Source organism: Aedes albopictus, chromosome 3 (genome assembly GCF_035046485.1).
Source record: "Aedes albopictus strain Foshan chromosome 3, AalbF5, whole genome shotgun sequence".
Taxonomy (NCBI): domain Eukaryota; kingdom Metazoa; phylum Arthropoda; class Insecta; order Diptera; family Culicidae; genus Aedes; species Aedes albopictus.
The window spans coordinates 326,940,534-326,959,435 of NC_085138.1; the positions used below are offsets into that span (position 1 = coordinate 326,940,534).

Genomic DNA, 18,902 nt, shown 5'->3' on the forward strand with positions numbered 1-18,902 from the left:
TCTTAAAGTATCTCAAGTGCATCTGCAGGAGTTCATGCCGATGTTTTTTGACAAATTTCTTCAAAATTTAAAAGTGCCAAAAGGGAAGATAAGCACGACAAATGATAACTCCGCTATGTGCCCAGCCAACTTTTACACTAAGAGAACTCACTAAACAGTTTAAGTTTAAGTTGCTGCGTAGAGACCAATTTTGTGTTAGGGATTCGCTCAAGAAAATTCTTGGGCGATTCCTGGCAGAAACACTCTACAAAGACTGCCTTTTAAATTGCCATTCCTTTAGAACTGCGTACTGCGATCGGAGAAAAACGGTTTCTTAAGCGATTCAGACAAGGAATTTCTCATGCATCAAGATAGGCCGGAAAATTCCTTCTGAACTGCAAACGATCCTTAAACCATAACTATCTGCTATAGGGCACTGCATTGTTATGATTTTGTATGGGATTTTGATGTTTCTTGGCCTTGTTGTTTACAAAATTTCTGTAAGAGCGAGAGAGAGGGAGAGAGTTTCATGCAGTGCCCTATAGGGCACTGCATACGGCGGTTGCTATGATAAATGTTGACGTTTCGTGGCCTTGTTGTTTACGATTCGGACTTAGAGAAATTTCGTCGGCTTTCCTTAGGCAGTGTGAATAAATTCAAAAGGTGAGTTTGCGAGCACTGAGTAGTGTGCTAATTTATTACTTACTGCTAAGATTTTTCAGCTAAACATTAACAAGTACTGTGTGAAAAAAAGTGTCCTGACCGTGCAAATAGTTGCAACAGCAAAACCTTGACCACCACTCCACTAAGATATCTGGGCAGTGCTCTCTTTCTCCTCGTGATCGTCACATCGGCACCGATTCTCTTCAGCGGTTGACCTGTCTGAACGATCGGAATCGACTTGTGGCCTTCCGCATCCGAAACCGGCCGCTTCGAAGCCGAAATCGTCAAGATGCCGTCCGATGAAATCGACGAGTTGATCTGGTTGGAATCGTGTTCCGGTGGAAGGGTGTAGCGCTGAATGAAGCACTGGGAGATGTAGGTAGCCATGATCGTCCTGCTTCTCGTCGAATTCCCTTCGATGATGATAATTCTGTTGTCGGAGGCCATCGCCGAAACTTCTAAGTTGCTGCACATCCAAGTTTATTTGGAACTCGACATTGTCGGCGTGAATCGTCGATCCGCAGTCCTGTGGGCAGCGATACCGGAATGGACATTGTAGACGGGACGCTCCTGTTAGTTGTGAACCGTTGATAGTTCCTGAAGGAATTCCAGGAGAAGCTCTTGGGGAAATCTTAGCAGTAAGTAATAAATTAGCACACTACTCAGTGCGCGCAAACTCGCCTTTTGAATTTATTCACACTGCCTAAGGAAAGCCGACGAAAGTCCGAATCGTAAACAACAAGGCCACAAAACGTCAAAGACTTAGAAAAATTTATCATAGCAACCGCCGTATGCAGTGCCCTATTTGAAACATTCCATGAAATTGCGAATGAAATAATTAAAGCTTGCCTTGATAGTCGCGACGTTTAATCAGGATAATCATTAATCAGCAGTTTACGCTGTTAAGTAAAAACCCCTATTTAATTCGGTAAAAAGGCGTTTGTTAGCTGGATTTCATCAGGTTATTCCCCAACAAACTCTGGACTAGTGATACATTTTTAAAATTATGCGTAATTATGGAAAAAAATTTTTTTCTTTTATCTATTTTAGCAAAATAACTTCTAAGCTTGTTTATTTTGGGACCCAAAGTCCCGAATCAAAAGACCTGAAGGTTGAACACTAGTTTACTGGGTATTTTCTGAGAAATTCAAGCATCTATCAACTTTTTTGAAGATTTAAGATTACAAGCTTTCTCCAGAAGTTACGCTATCCACAGAGCTTCATGGTAAACATATAGTTCATTTTTCTTATCATATGCCTCAGAATCATGATAAACAATCGGCATTAGAGCATCTTATAGGGCTTTCGATTCCGGCGTTGCAGATTTGAAAAAAAAAACGGAAATTTTAGATTTTCCCAACATTTCGACTAGCATTAGAATCTCCTCCAGGGGATAATTATGGCTAACCGTTTTTCGTTTGGGGTGCTATAGAACTATCGGTGTCTGAACTATTGAACATTGGATATTTGGATATTAAGTGAAACGTAGCGGTTTTTCTTAATTTCACTTAATGAAACAATTGATTTCTTTGCACTGCACCTCTAGTAGAGGTACCGTTTGGTTTGAAGATGGTGACTCGTTTGTGGTTCGAGCATTTTATAAGATCATCGCAATGATGCAACGTATTTATGAGGTCGTTGGAGCAATCTTGAATCAATCAATTAATAACCTAAATGTACGTAGTTGTTAAAAATTTCAATATATGTGGTTAAAAATTGTAAAAAATAGGATGAGGGACAATTTGGTCAGGAGGAGCTTTTAAGGGCACAGTTTGGAGATGAACCAGCCTCGGGCTGAAAATCTCCCTAATAAAGCTAATAATAATAATTTAAGGGCACTTTGCGCGCTAACACAGTCAATTTTGCACCAATTGACTTGATTGTTTGTATGCAGTGACATGTGTACAATATCTAGTCACGTACAAAGTATTAAATAAACTGGTCCCCCTGCTCAAATGGTCTAACACCCAACTGTGGCAAATGAAGTCTATGGGATGAGCGTCTTAAGAGAAACATAATTTACGCCACCGGAAGGAAAAAATGCAAATTTGCACAAAATTGATTTAACTGCAAAACTGTGCGGAATTTTTACGAAAATTTCGTTTCGTTTCGAAAAATACCGAGTGAATTCTGATTTCGTATCGATCTCACGAAAATTTCGTTTCGTTTCGTACCGCATCGCATCAAAAAATTCACATACCGTTTCGTTTCGTATCGCTTTTAAAAAATCCCATACCGCATAACCTTACTTACTGGAAGAAATTTATAACTTGAAGGAGTCTCTGAAGGAATCTCTAGAATAATTTCTGAATAAATATCTAGAAAAATTGCTTTCCAGTAGAGTGTCCATCCCGGGACGTCCCGGGACAAGAATTCCCGGGATTTAGGCAATTTCGAGATTTCCCGTATCCCAAGATTTAATATTTGATTTCCCGGAGTTCCCGGGAATCCCGGAATGCAAGATGCATGCCCATTATTGGCGTTAAAATTCTTGATGGAGCCTGCAAGAGGACGATTCAGTTTTTGTTAACAACACATTCTCTTGACGACTTCTATAATTGCACCACAAAATCACGAAATCCTTTGCAACAATCAAGTAAACAAAATGTTTACTCACTCGATAATTATTAAACTTTGTGTGGGCATGTATTGTATGGTTATCCGAATCATCGAGTCAATACCTAGTTTACAGAAACATGTTCGCCCCTTTAGAAGCTCAGTCAAAAGTTATAGCAAGCAATATCTACACATTCTAAAAGCATTTTGAGAAAATTACATTCATATTTTGCAACTAATCAAAAAAGTTCTGTTAGCTCTCCAGCAGCACATTGCAATTTAGTTTAGGTTCCCCATTATTTATCGGATTTCAGAAACTAAAAAAGCTGTTTTTATGAGTGACTACAACAATAATTCCCCTCCATATTCAACAAAATGGATAGACAATAGCTGATAAATATGGTGTTTTATTTGAAATTCATCTCAATTTCCACCGAAATCTGTATTTCATAAAAATCCCGGGATCCCGGGATTTCCCGGGATATGCTACAATTTTCATCCCGAATCCCGGGACAAGGAAAATGCCCGGGAAATGGACACTCTACTTTCCAGAGACTTTTAGTGGTCACACAGTTTTAAGTTAAGCAATAAACCCGTTTGAAGAATAAAGACTGCTTAGCCACTACAAGTCTTCACAATCTAGAGAAATATCTGAAGGAATGTGTGAACGCATTTCTGAAAAAAAACATGGAGAAATTCTTGGTAGTATTTCTAATGCTATCCTGCCATAATTTAAAAAAAAAATTCTATGTGAAATTTCTGATGAAATTTCAAAGAAAATTGCGGATGAATTTTTCGAATATTGTTTTTGAAATCCTTGTAGGAATTTCTATCATATTTTACGACTTAGTCTTTGAAAAAACTTCCAAATGAAAACAATGTTGAAGATTTTTTTTGGAATAATTCCTGAGAAATTCCCCGATATTCATGAAATAATTCTTCGAGAAATGTCAGAAAGACCCCGTGGACGTATTTCTGAAAAAAAAAATCGCTGGAAATACTAAAATGTTTCAAAAGAATTATTAGTAAACTTGAAGAATATTTCAGAATACATCCTTGAAAGATTGTTTTAGTTCCTCTTCCAGATTCTTCCTGAAATTCTACTAATAGCACTTTTTGGAAGAAATTGTCTTACATGGAGGTTTGAATTTTTTTTAATTCTTAACCACTTAACCTATTTTACAGCTCTTTTGTTCACTAGGGCACTACGTGAGCGATTCCAATTGGCGGCTGCACTTACACTTTGTACAGCGCCTAAATGTATTCTATTATATTCTTATTCTACTATATCGAACTGGTTTGCCTTTGTGCTGCTTTCACTTTTCTACCCTGTCCATGGTAGAATGATGAGCACGATGATAAAATAATGTGTGGCTGTTGTTCCTTTTCCAGTCCGATTAAGGGTCGTCCATTATAGGTTGCCGTTCGCCGATATCCAATTATCCGAGTCCGTTTGAGCTATGAGAGCTCAGAAGAGGGTCAAGTGCCAGCCGCTCTCGGGAGGAAGAGCAACTAACGAAGTGCCGGGGTTGGGATGGAACCCATGACCATCCGCTTATGAAGCGAACGTGTAGCCACTGCGCCATGGGCCCCGGCGACGGTGGCTAGAACTTGAAATAGCTATTTTCTATACACAGACAAGAGGAAAAAAATACCAATTTCGAAAAGAAGCTTTTTGTTACACGTGTGCGAGCGCAAAAAAAAATCTCAGGAGTATTGACCATTGACAGAGGAAGCTCTCAGTTAATTACTGTGGAAGGGTTCATAGAACACTGAGCACACATAGAAAATGAGAATCAAACTTTGTCCCAGTGGGAACGTTATGCCAATAAGACGAAGAATATTCAGAGTTTGAAAAATGGAAACCATTTCTCTTAATGATATTCCCAGAAACGTCTAGGTGCTTGATAAAGAAATGCTATCGTTGGGTACATATTTTTTATTCTTGATTGCATGCTTCCAGACATTAGGTGTTCAAGTACTTTGATTATCATATAGTATCGTAATTTGATTGATTGATTAGTCATATTCCCAGTCTACTCATACCTTGTTGTTCGCTTCCGGTAATTTTCAATCTATTATGTTGCTTATCGCTCCTCCTAGAAGCGATTATAAACATCTATGTTGCTTACTTATTGCCTCTGTCCATTCATAACTAATTCAGTAGAAAAATGAACCCCGCATGCACATAAACAGTTAAGAAAAAGTGAGGTAGTCTAGTTTTGGTCATTGTGTAGTGCTAAATTTGAAACAAAGAACGACTGAACCTAAATAACGAACAAACAATGGCTCGGTCCAACCCAGCGTACATCCACGATGGAGACCTGCACGATCTAGGTCTTGGTCACAACTATCGCGAAAAGCCACCACCTACACCAACTGCAGATTCCTTCTCAAAGCAACCGATCCAAAACGGCACCACCCCCGCCCCACATTTCCACACCAGCACACCCAACACGATGAGCCTGTCAAAGCCCAACAAAGTCCTCCGGGACAAATGGGGCAAGGATATCGAATTCCTGCTGTCGTGCATCGCCCTCTCGGTTGGACTGGGCAACGTGTGGCGGTTCCCGTTCACGGCCCTGGAAAACGGTGGCGGGGCCTTTGTGATACCCTATCTCATCGTGCTACTGCTGGTCGGGCGTCCGATCTACTACTTGGAGATGTTGATCGGACAGTTCTCGAGCCGAGGTGCCATCGAGGTGTACGACGCGGCGCCGGCCATGCGTGGGATCGGCTACGGGCAGATCTACTCGACGTTCATCGTGATGACTTACTACGCGTCGATTATGGGCATCACGGTGCGATACCTGATAGCGTCGTTCGGTAATCCGCTGCCGTGGGGCGAATGCAGGGACAGTTGGAATGCGACGTGCATTGATTCGAGCTTGACGGTCAATGTCGCGGAAAATACCATGGAGAAGAAGATTTCGTCGGCGGAGCTGTTTTTTGAGTAAGTTCTCAATATATCTCTATATAGAGTGGCGTTGGTATTTTCTGCAGTTATCTTCTCTTCGCCATGAAGGGTTTTTTGCTGGCTTAATTGCCTGAAACTTGGCTATAAAATTCACTTTGACAAAAAAGCGTTGAGACCAATTTCGAGATCAACAGGCTTAACAAAACACCCTATCTCGAAGAGAACATATCTGCCGAAAATAGCATAAGTTCCCCAGATGATGGTAGTTGTTTCTTAATTTGTGCTGTACCCTCGAACATGCCAACAAAATGTTACCACTTTTACACTCCGCAGAGTAGAGGTGTTGAACGAGGCATCTAGCTTGGATGACGGAATTGGAACTCCAGGATGGAAGCTGGTCGTATGCCTTCTGGTACCATGGACATGCATTTGTCTAATATTGATCAAAGGTTAGAAGATCTCTTCGAATTTCATTTTGAAATGTTTTCATTTATCAAACCATATCTGAATTCCAGGAATCAAGAGTTCTGGAAAGGCATCGTACTTCCTCGCTATCTTCCCGTACATAGTCATGCTGGTGCTACTGATACGAGCATGTACTTTGGAAGGGGCCAGCAAGGGAATGCTATATTTCATCAAACCCCAGTGGGACCGAATCCTGGAAGCCAAAGTGTGGTACGCAGCCGTAACACAGGTGTTCTTCTCGCTAACAGTGTGCTTCGGAAACGTCCTGATGTACTCTTCGTACAATCGATTCACCAACAATGTTTACAGGTTTCAATCGAATGACTTTATTGAGATGTCCAGATAACCATTTTTCAACATATCTTTCAGAGACGTCACCATCGTTTCTGTCCTGGACACCTGCACTTCCCTACTAGCCGGTTTGATCGTATTCGGGGTCGTAGGTCACCTATCTCACGTACTAAACTATCCGGAAATTGACAAGGTAGTCCGAGGAGGTCCCGGACTCGCATTCATCACCTATCCGGACGCGATCGCCAAGTTTAAATTTTGGCCACAATTCTTCGCTTTTGCCTTCTTCTTAATGTTGTTTGTGCTTGGAATCGGAAGCAACGTTGGAATGGCGACCACCATCATGACCGTGGTGCGAGATCGATTCCCCCATTTGAAGGCCTGGCGGGTTGCGATCGTTATCGCGATCATCGGGTACGGAGTTGGCATCATCTATACTACTCCAGGGGGGCAGTACTTACTGGATTTCCTGGATTTCTACGGAGCTTCGTTTGTGGCGTTGGTGTTGGCCGTGTTTGAAATGTTCACTTTTGCTTGGATCTACGGCGTTGGAAGGATCTGTCGTGACATCGAATTTATGCTGGGGATCAAGACTGGTCTGTATTGGAGAATCTGCTGGGGGTTCATCACTCCCGTTATGCTCGCCGCAATTTTGTTTTATCATATTGCAACGTATAAACCGTTCACGTTCAACGGTTATGTCTTTACAAATGGAATGTATGGTAAGTGTCAATAAAGATAACAGTCATGAACAGTTACTAACAAATTCCAATCTTTCGTAGCATTTGGATGGTGCGTCTTCGCGTTTGGAGTTCTCCAGCTGCCTGGTTGGGCGGTGTACGCAGTGTTGAAGCGAAAAGAACCATCATGGAAGGACCGGATATTGCACTGTTTCAAGCCGTTGCACCACTGGGGGCCGGAGGATCCCGAGTTGAACGCAAAATATCACGAATCCGTTTACAAGTATGATCAGACTCTTCCAGTTGGTCGAAGTGTTTGGAGAAAGATGCTGGATAATGTTTTTCATTGAATCGTCTCATCAATTGAAAAAGTAGCATAAGGACAAACGACAAATAGCTTAAAACATACGTAGCACGGTGTGTCTGGTAGAAGAAATTTATTACAAAAAAATAGGCATCGCTAATTTTTACGTTGCGTGAAAGTTGACGCTTCTAGCTTTCATTCAAGCCCAACATCGAAATATTCCATCGGGGGAACTTTTTCATACAAAAATTGGGTATGTTTGTTAAGTAGAAATAGGGATTAATTTGGAACCGTTCATTTTGTATGGGGAAAACAGTATTCTGAAAAAGTTGTTCGAGATCCCTCGGTGGATTTTTTTGAGGGACCGTGCAAATGAAAGCTGAAAACCTCTATTTTTGAATAGCGAAAAATTTGACGATGCCTATTTTTTGTTATAAACCTTTCCCATACACACGCCGTGGTAGTGTAACCGATGTAATAAGTGTGGGAAAGTTGTACAAAATTTGATTCAGAATAATTTACTTTTGGAACATGTATGACAATAAACTTATATTAACAAAAATTGAGTTATGAGTCACGATTAGCCTTTCGGATACCAGTTCCAGATTTTTAGCCATTGTGGACAAGTGGCATGTTTTCCAGATCTTAACTATTCTCAGCATGGGAGTTGGATCCCGTTCTTGGATGCACTGTGTTCATCATTTCTTTCCACTGTAATGTTATCTCGGGACTGTGACCATAGCAATGTTCAGGTGCTAACAGAAGTGCTACGTCTCTTTTCTACCACCTTGAAGGCCGTCATGCTTATTACTGTACAAAAGTTCGTCCAGATATTTTCTTCCTGACACCTTCTGAAATTCTTCCAGAGATAACTTTGGATTTTTTTTTTCTGATTACTTCAGAAATCCTTTATGTGATTGCTCTATAAATAAGTCCATGGATTTCTTTAAGAAGTCTTCGATGATTTTTTTTTTTCGATATTGCTCCTCAGGGCTTACTATTGATATTTTCTCAACAATTTCTCGAGATTTTTTTTCCTAGAATTCTTTCATGATTACTCCGACAGGGATTACTTCAGCAATTCTTGCAGGAATTCGGTTAGAAATCCTTTGAAATATCTCCAAGGATTGTTTCAGAATTTTGAACTAGAATTCTTTCAGCAATTCTTTCATATATTCTTATAGTAGTTTCTAAAGAAAATCTTCCAGAGATTCTTCTCGCACCAATATTCCCACGATTCTGGCAGGAATATTCCAGAGATTGTTGCAATAACAATGCAGTAAACATTCAGTGATCCAGGCAGGAATTCTACTGTAGAATCTTACAGCAATTCATACAGAGGTTCTTTGCAGGATTTTCTCCATGTATTTAACCAGAAATAATTTCTAGAAGTTTCTACAGAAATTCCTTTAAAAATATCTCAATATTTTTTCATTGGTCATTACAGAAGCTCCAAGAATACTTCTCGGAAATCCTCAAAGAGGATAAATCAAGGTTTACTCCATGAATTTTCCTAAAAATTCCTGAAAAACTTTTCTATGAATCAAGAGTATTGTGAAGAGTTTCTCCTGGTATTTTACCAGAAAGTTATTCATAAACTCATCCTGTAGCATTCCTTCAAGAGACCCTGAGATTTGTTCAAATATTCCTTTTGAGCATTGCTTTCCAAACTTGGGTCTCGCGACCTCCAGTCTGTCGTCACTCGCTTTACGTAGAACTATCGAAGCATTTCTGCAAGTGGTTGGAAATTCTCAAAACGAAGCTTGAGAAACTATGCTCTAGATATGTATTAAAGAGAACTTCCTGAGATTTATACTGGGATTCTACTAGAGATTTCTCTAGAAATTCAGGGATTCCTTCAGAAATATCATCTCAGAATTATTCAGAAATAAATCTAAAAATCCTACAGCGATTCCCTCCAATTTTTTTTTTCTTAGGGTTCCTCTATGAGTTCCTTGAAAAATTCCTTCGGAGATTCCTGCGAGGGTTTTTTGGAAATTGTTCTTGCGATTCCATCAGAAATATTTCATGATATTCCTTCAAAGATTCCTGCTGGAATTGTTTCAGATATTTTAGAGATATGTTCAGTGTGTGTGCTTTCAGAAATTACACATACTGGACCATTTATTGAAATTCTTTTTATTTGAGAATTTTAACTATAGCTAATTCTTAACATATTGAAAGAACCCTCTAAAGTATTAATAAAGATATCTCTGAAGGGTTGTTTGAAGGAATCTCTGATGCCTTTGAAGTTTCATAGAAAAAAAATCTTGAAAAGTCTCTGAAGGAATACTGAGCAACATTTTCTGAAGCAATTTTTGAAGATAAGAAGGAATTCCTGAATGAATACCTCGAAGGACACCTTGAAAACTCCTTGAGATACCTCCCCAACTAATAGTAATAAAAAAGTCCTGAGAATCTTCGGGAGGAGCTCTGGAAGAAGTTACAAGGAAAATTGCTTAAGAAATTTCTGCAGAGATTGCTGGAGAAATACGTTGAGGATTTCAAGAATGAATCTCTTAAAAATATCTGAGGAAATCACTGCAGAAATTTTTTTTTCTGAAAATCCTCAATAAACTTCTGAAGAACTGCTGGAGATACCTCCCTAGGGAAAGTTCTAAATGAATCATAAACAACTCCAGGAGAAATCCCAAAAGAATCTCTTGTTGAAAATGTTCTATAGGAATGTCGAAATAAACGCCCTAGAGATTCCCTGAATATGTGGAGTGATTCCTAAAGGAACCTCTGGACCAACAATAATCTCTGAAAGAGTCCCAGAAAAAATCCTGAGCGTCCAAAGGAAGCCTCTAGAGAAATTTCTAACAGAATCGCTGAAGAATCTCCTAATCTCTCAGAGGCTTTGTGCCTGAAACCGACATGTGCCGATACAATCACGGGAATCTTCTCACGAGCAATCGTGAGGTGATCGAGAAGAGGCAGCATTATTATGATTCTGCACCTCAATGACAACGTTGCAAGCACCGAAGATGGCGTGGTAACCGATCTGCGAGTACGTGCACAGAACGAAAGACTTCCGGTTCCTAACTTCCAAGAGATTTAGGAGGAGGTTGGCCGGTTAAAAAACAACAAAGCCGATGGAGCAGATCATCTACCAAGCTACTTTTATTTTTCGGTCGACTTCCTTTATATCCTTTGTTGCGGCCAGGACGTCTTGCCTATGTTGTGGTTTGTGGTTGGAGGAGACGACGACGGATTAACACACGACTTTTATCTATACGGTAATGATTTATTTACCATTGAGGGGCAGCAGGCCCGCTCAGTGGCGATCGAAGTAAATGTACAGGGGAATAAATTCATACACAACGGATTTCTGTGCGAGTCGAGTGCGCCTTTTATAGGTGCACGGAATAATGGGATAAAATAAAATAATGCAAAGCTGCGCTGCTCATCTGGCTCTACGATGCCTAATTCGCAGCGACAATTAAATAAGGCTGCGCTAAACGCACGGCGCAGACGGGAACAATTGAATAGCACCCGGTCGGTGCGATCCACACAGCCAGCCACAGCCACGCTTTCGATGCATGATCCAACATCCTTGTTGAGAGTGCGCCGCCAGGAGCCTCTGGATGTGCCACTACTGCAATGTCCTGCTGGTTTCCAATATAACGCTTGTTTGCAAAGTTCGTTCCCGCCCCTGCGTAGAGTGTAACCGACTCACATCCACTTTCGCTCCCGAATTTCTGTCGCTATCGCCTTCTGATGATATCGACGATGGAGCTCTACGTTGGAGATTCAATTGTGAGGCCACCATGCACGAATTGTATACCGCAGGCATCTATTGATAAAGATCTGCAGCCGTTGAGTGTTCTCCGCTGATACACACCAAGTTTCACTGGCGTACAGAAGCACAGGTTTCACGTTCGAGTTCAAAATTCGAAATTTGGTGCGTCGACTGATCTGGTTGTTTTTTCATTCAAATCCTAAACTCGCAAAGGTAGCTCTCATCTTTTTTTAATTCGCCCACCTCTATCGATCTCCCAAGTAACACACTTGTCACCGAAGAGTCACGGCGGCGCAGGTTTTTGTTGCGCAGAAGTCACTGCGACTTACTCCTAGCAAATAAGTGTTTATTTGTTAGAAGTAAGTCATAGTGACTTCTGCGCAACAAAAACCTGCGCCGCCGTGACTCTTCGGTGACAAGTGTGTTACTTGGGCTTTGTACCGTAGAGCTACTAATTCGACACGGCAGTCTTGGGGAAAAATCTAAAACTTTCGTTTTGTTTCCCCAAGACTGCTGTGCCGAATTAGTAGCTCTATAGATCGCAACAGTCGAACTTTCTTTATCCGTCATCTTCGACCACCATCGACCACCATCGACCACCGTTTGGCTACCAAGATATTGGAAGCATTCAGCATTGTCCACTGCTTGTCCAGCTACCGTGAAGCTGGAAGCGTTAACCGTGTTTACTCCCAACGATTTGATCTTGTTGACGTTGATGTTGAGACCTGCCGCCGAGCAGCGATCGACAAGATCATCGAGCTTACTCTGCATATCAGAGCGCCGTTGAGCTTTGAGAGCAACGTCATCAGCCAGTTCGAAGTCATTTAGATGCGCCATGTTATCATGCCATCGTATGGGGACGTTCTTAAACTACGTAGACTGTTAGGGGAAGGGGGGAGGTCTGACCAAAGTCTACGCTTCATACAAATTGCAAAATTTTTGTATGGACAAAAGTCTACGAGGGGGTGGGGGGGCGATGGGTTTTGAGATGGGCAAATTTTGGTCTACGTGGTTTATGAACAGCCCCATACGATGAGGAACAGTAGCGGTGACTGTATACATCCTTGCCTCACCCAACATCGACCCGGATGGAATCGGACTAGACACCGTTGTGCAGTACTCTGCACGAAAATGCCCTGTATTGTGCTTCAATGAGGGCGCTGGTTTTCTCAGGGACCCCCTCACGCCTGAGGGATCCCCACATGTTTTCATGATTGAGACGATCGATAGCTTTATCGTAATCACTGAACACCCGATAGAGAGATTCGTGGAATTCAATTACTAAGCGAGCTTCTAAAATACGGTGGAGAAGCACTGTTGAGAGCACTATACGCACAGTACTGAGCGCTGCCTACAACATACTCATTGCAAAGAGAGTTCGTGGGGCACTATCAGGCTGGATTCATAAGCGAACGTGCTGCAACGGACCAGATGTTCGCCATCGGCGGATGCAGAAATGCCGCGAATACAGCGTGGCCACACATCACTTGTTCAACGATTTTAAACCGGCGTATTGACGATCTTGCGCCAAATATGACGCACAGGCAAATAAATTTGTCCCACCCCAAAATGTTCACAACAGTTTCAGCATACATTGGTTGAAGTCACCGCTACAGTTTTTCAGCAGCGGGTGCGTTGTTGGGGTGGTATTTTGACTAATCGGTTTGTTTTCGCGCTGTTTCCTTTGTTGTTGGATTTTTGAACATTGTGCTTTCAAAGATTGAACATTTGCACGATTGTCGCGAAATCCTTGCAACGCTCAATATGATACAATCGAACAAGAACAGCTATGGCAGATTATGCACGAATACGGAATCCCGGATAAACTGATACGTTTGAACAAGGTAACGATGGATCGAGTGATGTGCGTAGGTCGAGCATCAGGAATGCTCTCCAGTCCCTTAGAATCTCGCGAATGAAGCGAACGTGTGGATCACTGTGCCACGGGTCCCAACAGTTGATTTTGATATTATAGCTTGCAAATTTGAGAAGATGGCGGAAACATACATTCGACTGAATAATGAAGCCAGGCGAATCTGTTTTAGTCATTAATGTGTTGAAGACAAAGTACATGTTGGCAAGGGGCTCTAGGGAGGAATCACCGCACTCGCCACCCTGAATTTCTATCGATGGTGATGAAATTGAGGCGGTTGAAAAATTCGTGTACTTGGGCTCACTGTGATCGCCAAAAACCACACCAGCAGACGCATTGTGGCAGGAACTCCAGCTTACTTTGAACTTCGCAGAACTCTACGATCGAACAAAGTGCGCCGCAATACGAAGTTAACTATCTACAAAACGCTGACTAGACCGGTGGTCCTCTATGGGCACGAAGCGTGGACTCTACTCTAAGGCCAACGCGCCCTTGGAGTTTTCGAACGGAAGATGTTGCGTACCATCTACGGCGGAGTGCAAATGGAAGACGGGACTTGGAGAAGGCGAATGAACCACGAGCTGCATCAGCTGCTAAGAGAACCAACCATTGTCCACACCGCGAAAATCGGGAGGCTACGGTGGGCGGGTCACGTCATCAGGATGTCGGATAGCAACCCGACTAAAATGGTTATCGAGAGTCATCCGACCGGTACAAGAAGACGTGGAGCGCAGCGAGCTAGATGGGTCGACCAAGTGGAGGACGATCTGCGGACCCTACGCAGAGCGCGGAACTGGAGACAAACTGCCATGGACCGAGTGGAATGGAGACGGCTACTATGTACAGAAGAGGCCACCCCGGCCTAAGCCTGATTGGTAAGGTAAGGTAAGAAGGAATTTAAAAAGCAGGAATCTCTTTAAATTCTCCTGGTGAATCCTCTGAATATTTCTAGAAGGAATTCTTAAAAACTTTCAAGAGGAGATTCCTGAATAAAATTTTCTGAAGCATTTTTTTTAATGATCTGAATGAATGACTGTGAGAATACCTGATGAACCTCCCTTATTCCTAGATAAAATCATGAGAAACTTCTGGAGCAATAGGAAAATGCAGATTTAGACATTTCTGCAGGAATTGCTGGAGGAATACGTTGACGGATTTCAGAAAGAATCTCTTAGAAATATCTGCTGAAATCCCTGCAAAAAATACAGAAATTACTGGTGAATTTCTTTCTTAAAGCCCTCAATGAATTTCATAAGAACTGCTGGAGATAGGGTCTTGTACCATTTGGGCAGGTGTACCTATTTTGGACACTTACCGCTATAACTAAGTCAATTTCAAACCGATTGATTTTAAATTTTGTATAGAGTTAGGCACGCACAGTATCTAACTCTGTACAAAAATTCAAATCAATCGTTTTTTTTTCATCTTGCCTTAACTGCCTGCGAGATTCTGGCAACTTAACCCAAAGTTGCCAAATTTTCTGAAAAATGAATATAAACTTACGGCAGTGTGGCTGGAAATTGGGTCGACCAAATTTTAAGATGAGAGCGGTAATATAACCCATTTTCAACTGATTTTTACAGAACTTAGCTAAAAAATCTAGAAAAAAAAGTTATTAAGTAAATTAACCCTTCATGTCATCTACCAAAAGTTTGGGGTCACCCCTCAATATGATGATCAGGGGTCACTTTCGTAAAACATGGAAAAGTGATTTGGTTATATCTTCGTCATCTATAGTTCAATTTTAATTCTTTGTAAATAAGCTTCTGTTAATGTTCCTGGAAAAACCTCATAAGAAATTTACCAAAGAAATTTACGTAAAACTTCCTTGGAATTGTTTCTGAAGAAATTTCTGAATTTCTTAAGGAATCCGAGTAAAATTTTTTAGAGTTACCTTTTAAAGAAATCCAGTAGGTATTTCTGGTGAAATACATGGAGGAATATCTGGAGGAACTCATCAAGGAATCTCAATACAAACTTTTGCAGAAATCACTGAAAAGTATTCTAGAACCATTTAACAAAATCGTGAAAAACCTAAGGAGAATTTTCTTCATGAAGAAATTTATAGCAACCCATGAAGAAATTAATGAAACAACCCTGGGATTATTTTGTAAATCGAGTTCCTGGAGATATTTCTAAAAGTCCATAAATTACGCCACGCTTCCAGAAGGGATGGGTTCTGAAAAGTGTAATAACCCAAACTGAAATTTTAGAGGAAGTCCTATACAAAAAGTGTTTCATAGATGAGAGGGAGGCTGAAAATGGACATTTTTTTTGCGTGATCTAATTTATGGAATTTCTAAGAATTTATGGCATCCCCAAAAATATTACAGAGGGAACATTTGAATTTTTTTTCTGAGAAAATCCTTGTATTTACAATTTAAATTCAAGTTGTGCCCGAAATAGACGTTGACTGTATGGGAAAAGAATTCGAGGGACAATTATTCAATCTTATTATTTTAAGGAAATTGTATTTTCTTACAATATTTTTATACATGATATGAAAGCTAATTTGTAAATTATTAATTGATATTAAATTGGCCATGAGGCATTAGGTGACACACAAGAATAAACTCAAACATTAATGGTCGGTGCTAAGGTGGATGAAAATTAGATTAAAGCCCTAGTCAAAGCTGGAAAGCGTTTTTCTTCCAAATGAGGAACAACAGTTGTTTTATTGGAAAATTTAGGAGTTTTGGAGAGCTGAATATGAGACATTTGTATGGATATTTCACATTTGTGCGCTCCGTCCCGATAGGGATATGGTAAGCAACATAGATATGCTTGACTGCTTGACGATCACTGTCGATTAAGTTTCAATGCTCTGCAGATCATTTTTAAAAATTCGAGAAAAATAAAAAAAATAGAATCAGAACATCATCGCCCGGGAGCCATGAATGGAAACCAGGGTTACCTGGAACCACGCCATGTTGAGTAAGGTACACCGGGGCAAGTTGAAACGGGTGGGGCAAGATGAAACACGAAGTTTTGAAATAGATTGCAATACAATTTGCAAATTTATCCTTCGCCAAAAGATTGTTTGAATCAAAAACTATGTGTTATGGCGATCAAACTGTTTATCATCATTAGAAAACATCATGTTAACCTTCTGTTTCATCTTGCCCCACCCGTTTCAACTTGCCCCGGTGTACCTTACCTTTTGTGATGAACCCGTTCAATGGGTCATCGGTTCAATCTCCTATTAGATACTTCAAGTTGATGGCGTTGTGATATTCTTGCTGCAAATATGCAATGATGCGTAAGTGCAACGGTGTAAACGTAAGTAGCGGCTCTTCCAGTGGGACTCCATATATAACCATGAAGTGATTACTCAATGTACTTAATGCACAATGCAATAACTGATAACAATAAAGCGTATGAGCTGGATGAGCTGAGGTTTGTGACATCTCATTTCCTAGGAAAGAACTCTTCAATGAAGTCATTATTTGAGTTACTCACTGCAAACGAAGGAAATTGTTGTAGGATCTCTTGAACAACGTAGATGTTAATGTAAGTTTGAACATTTATCAAACATCCAGCCAAAAGTCTCATATAGAGCAAACTTATTTTAATCAATTTCATCGAGAAATCCAGATTCATTTCTTGAAGTGAAATATCCTTTCCTCTCCTCTTTTTTGCGTAACGTGCCCACTGGATTATAACTTAGCACCCCAAGTGCCGCTAACTAAGAGTTTCTCTGTATACATTCATTTTGCGGACACGAAGATATTCTATGTCTAAAGAAGTCAAAGAAATTTTTCTTACGACTGACAGGGAATTGAATCTATCGCCTTAGTACCTTAGTACGTGTAACACGATACAAGAAGGCAAAATGGTGAATGGCATAGAGAACTCTTAGATAATTACTATAGAAATGCTCACAGAACACTGAGAAGCAGGCTTTGTCCCAGATATCACGTTGTTCTAAAAAAAAGAATAACTCAAATGAGATGCATTTTTTATCGATAAACATTGTTATCTAAATATACTTCAATTGAGTATAAAAATAAATAGAAGGCACGCTCCACAATTCAATCACGTTTCTGCCATACTCTAGGCAACCCTCTGCCACGCGGGCTCTAATTGAGACATATTGACAAATCGTAATTCTACTCGCCGATAAAAGCTGGTATCACACGATTGAAGTGCGCTTTACGACGGTGACGACGGACAATTGTTTCACTTTGAAGTTCACGCAGCCATGTAAATAGATGTACGCTGAATGAATACAAGTGCCGGCGGCAGCCGACTCAACGGCCTTAGCTGAAGTGGACTAACCTGCCAAGCGCATCGCGTTGAAACCGGTTATTGATTGATGTTTTTTGAAATAGAGCGATTACAGATTGTAATCATGGGATCGATAGGTGAAATTCACTTATGAATGTAAATTCCGCCGGACTGAATCATGAGTTAGAATGGAATACTAACAAACGACGATTCTTAGATTAAGGGACGCTCACCATGCTGGAATAACTGAAATTTGTGCACGTTTCACGCTAGTCACAGTATTTTTCTGCGAACCAGCGACACCCCATAGGAATGGATCTGCATATAGAAGTGCCCGCAAAAAATAAACAGGCAAACCACAAAAGGCCATAAAGATGGGATCACTGACTCGCTCGCTTCCCGGTCCCGGGACTAACCCAGCTGTCATCGTAAAGGCGAATGATGTCTGGTTTTGCGAGATTTACTTTCAGTCACGTTTCGGTCCTGATGGTTATGAAAGGGAAACCGTGGCCGCCGCAGCCAGGTAGACGGCAGAAGATGTTTGTTTGCAAGACAATTTTGCATAATGTGCTGGAAGAGGGATTAGATAATTAGGGGCTTCTTTCTTCTCATCGCGTTATTGTTTGGATTTTGTTGTCGATAGTCGTTTGAACATTTTAAACAAAGATTTTAGAAGTTGTTTTTTATCTGAGTTGACGCAAGTTGAATACATTATTGCTACAATATCGACTGTATCCAGAAATATCCCGATTAGATATGAAGAAAACTAAATGTTAATGGTTCAGCACAAAACGCCTAATTTATGAACTTTTATTTCCTGATTTTTTCTGAACTTCTTAAGTCTGAAGGCATGTTAGGCCTATTGAACAGGTTTATAAAGTGTGTGCGAATTTTTCTTATAGTCTTCTTATTATCGGTCTAAAATCACACGACCGTCAAAATTAGTTTCTTATTTGGAGATCAAAAATATTAATTAAAATCGCATTGAACAGAGGGATTCAAATGAAAAAAAAAAAACAGGAACAGAAACAGAACAGAAACAGAACAGAAACAGAACAGAAACAGAACAGAAACAGAACAGAAACAGAACAGAAACAGAACAGAAACAGAACAGAAACAGAACAGAAACAGAACAGAAACAGAACAGAAACAGAACAGAAACAGAACAGAAACAGAACAGAAACAGAACAGAAACAGAACAGAAA

At 40.6% G+C, this 18,902-nt stretch overlaps 1 protein-coding gene across 2 annotated transcripts in view; it reads left to right on the forward strand.

Annotated features, from left to right (window-relative positions):
* Positions 1-8,432, forward strand: part of LOC109426930 (sodium-dependent nutrient amino acid transporter 1-like) — a 31,639-nt gene extending 23,207 nt beyond the window's left edge. For both annotated transcript variants that reach the window (XM_062842865.1, XM_062842866.1), the window contains exons 2-6: positions 5,363-6,151; positions 6,449-6,564; positions 6,631-6,889; positions 6,950-7,593; positions 7,654-8,432. In XM_062842865.1, coding sequence (XP_062698849.1) covers positions 5,484-6,151; positions 6,449-6,564; positions 6,631-6,889; positions 6,950-7,593; positions 7,654-7,901 — 1,935 coding nt within the window. In that variant the 5' untranslated portion in view covers positions 5,363-5,483 and the 3' untranslated portion in view covers positions 7,902-8,432. The remainder of the gene's footprint in view (positions 1-5,362; positions 6,152-6,448; positions 6,565-6,630; positions 6,890-6,949; positions 7,594-7,653) is intronic.
* Positions 8,433-18,902: the final 10,470 nt, after the last annotated feature.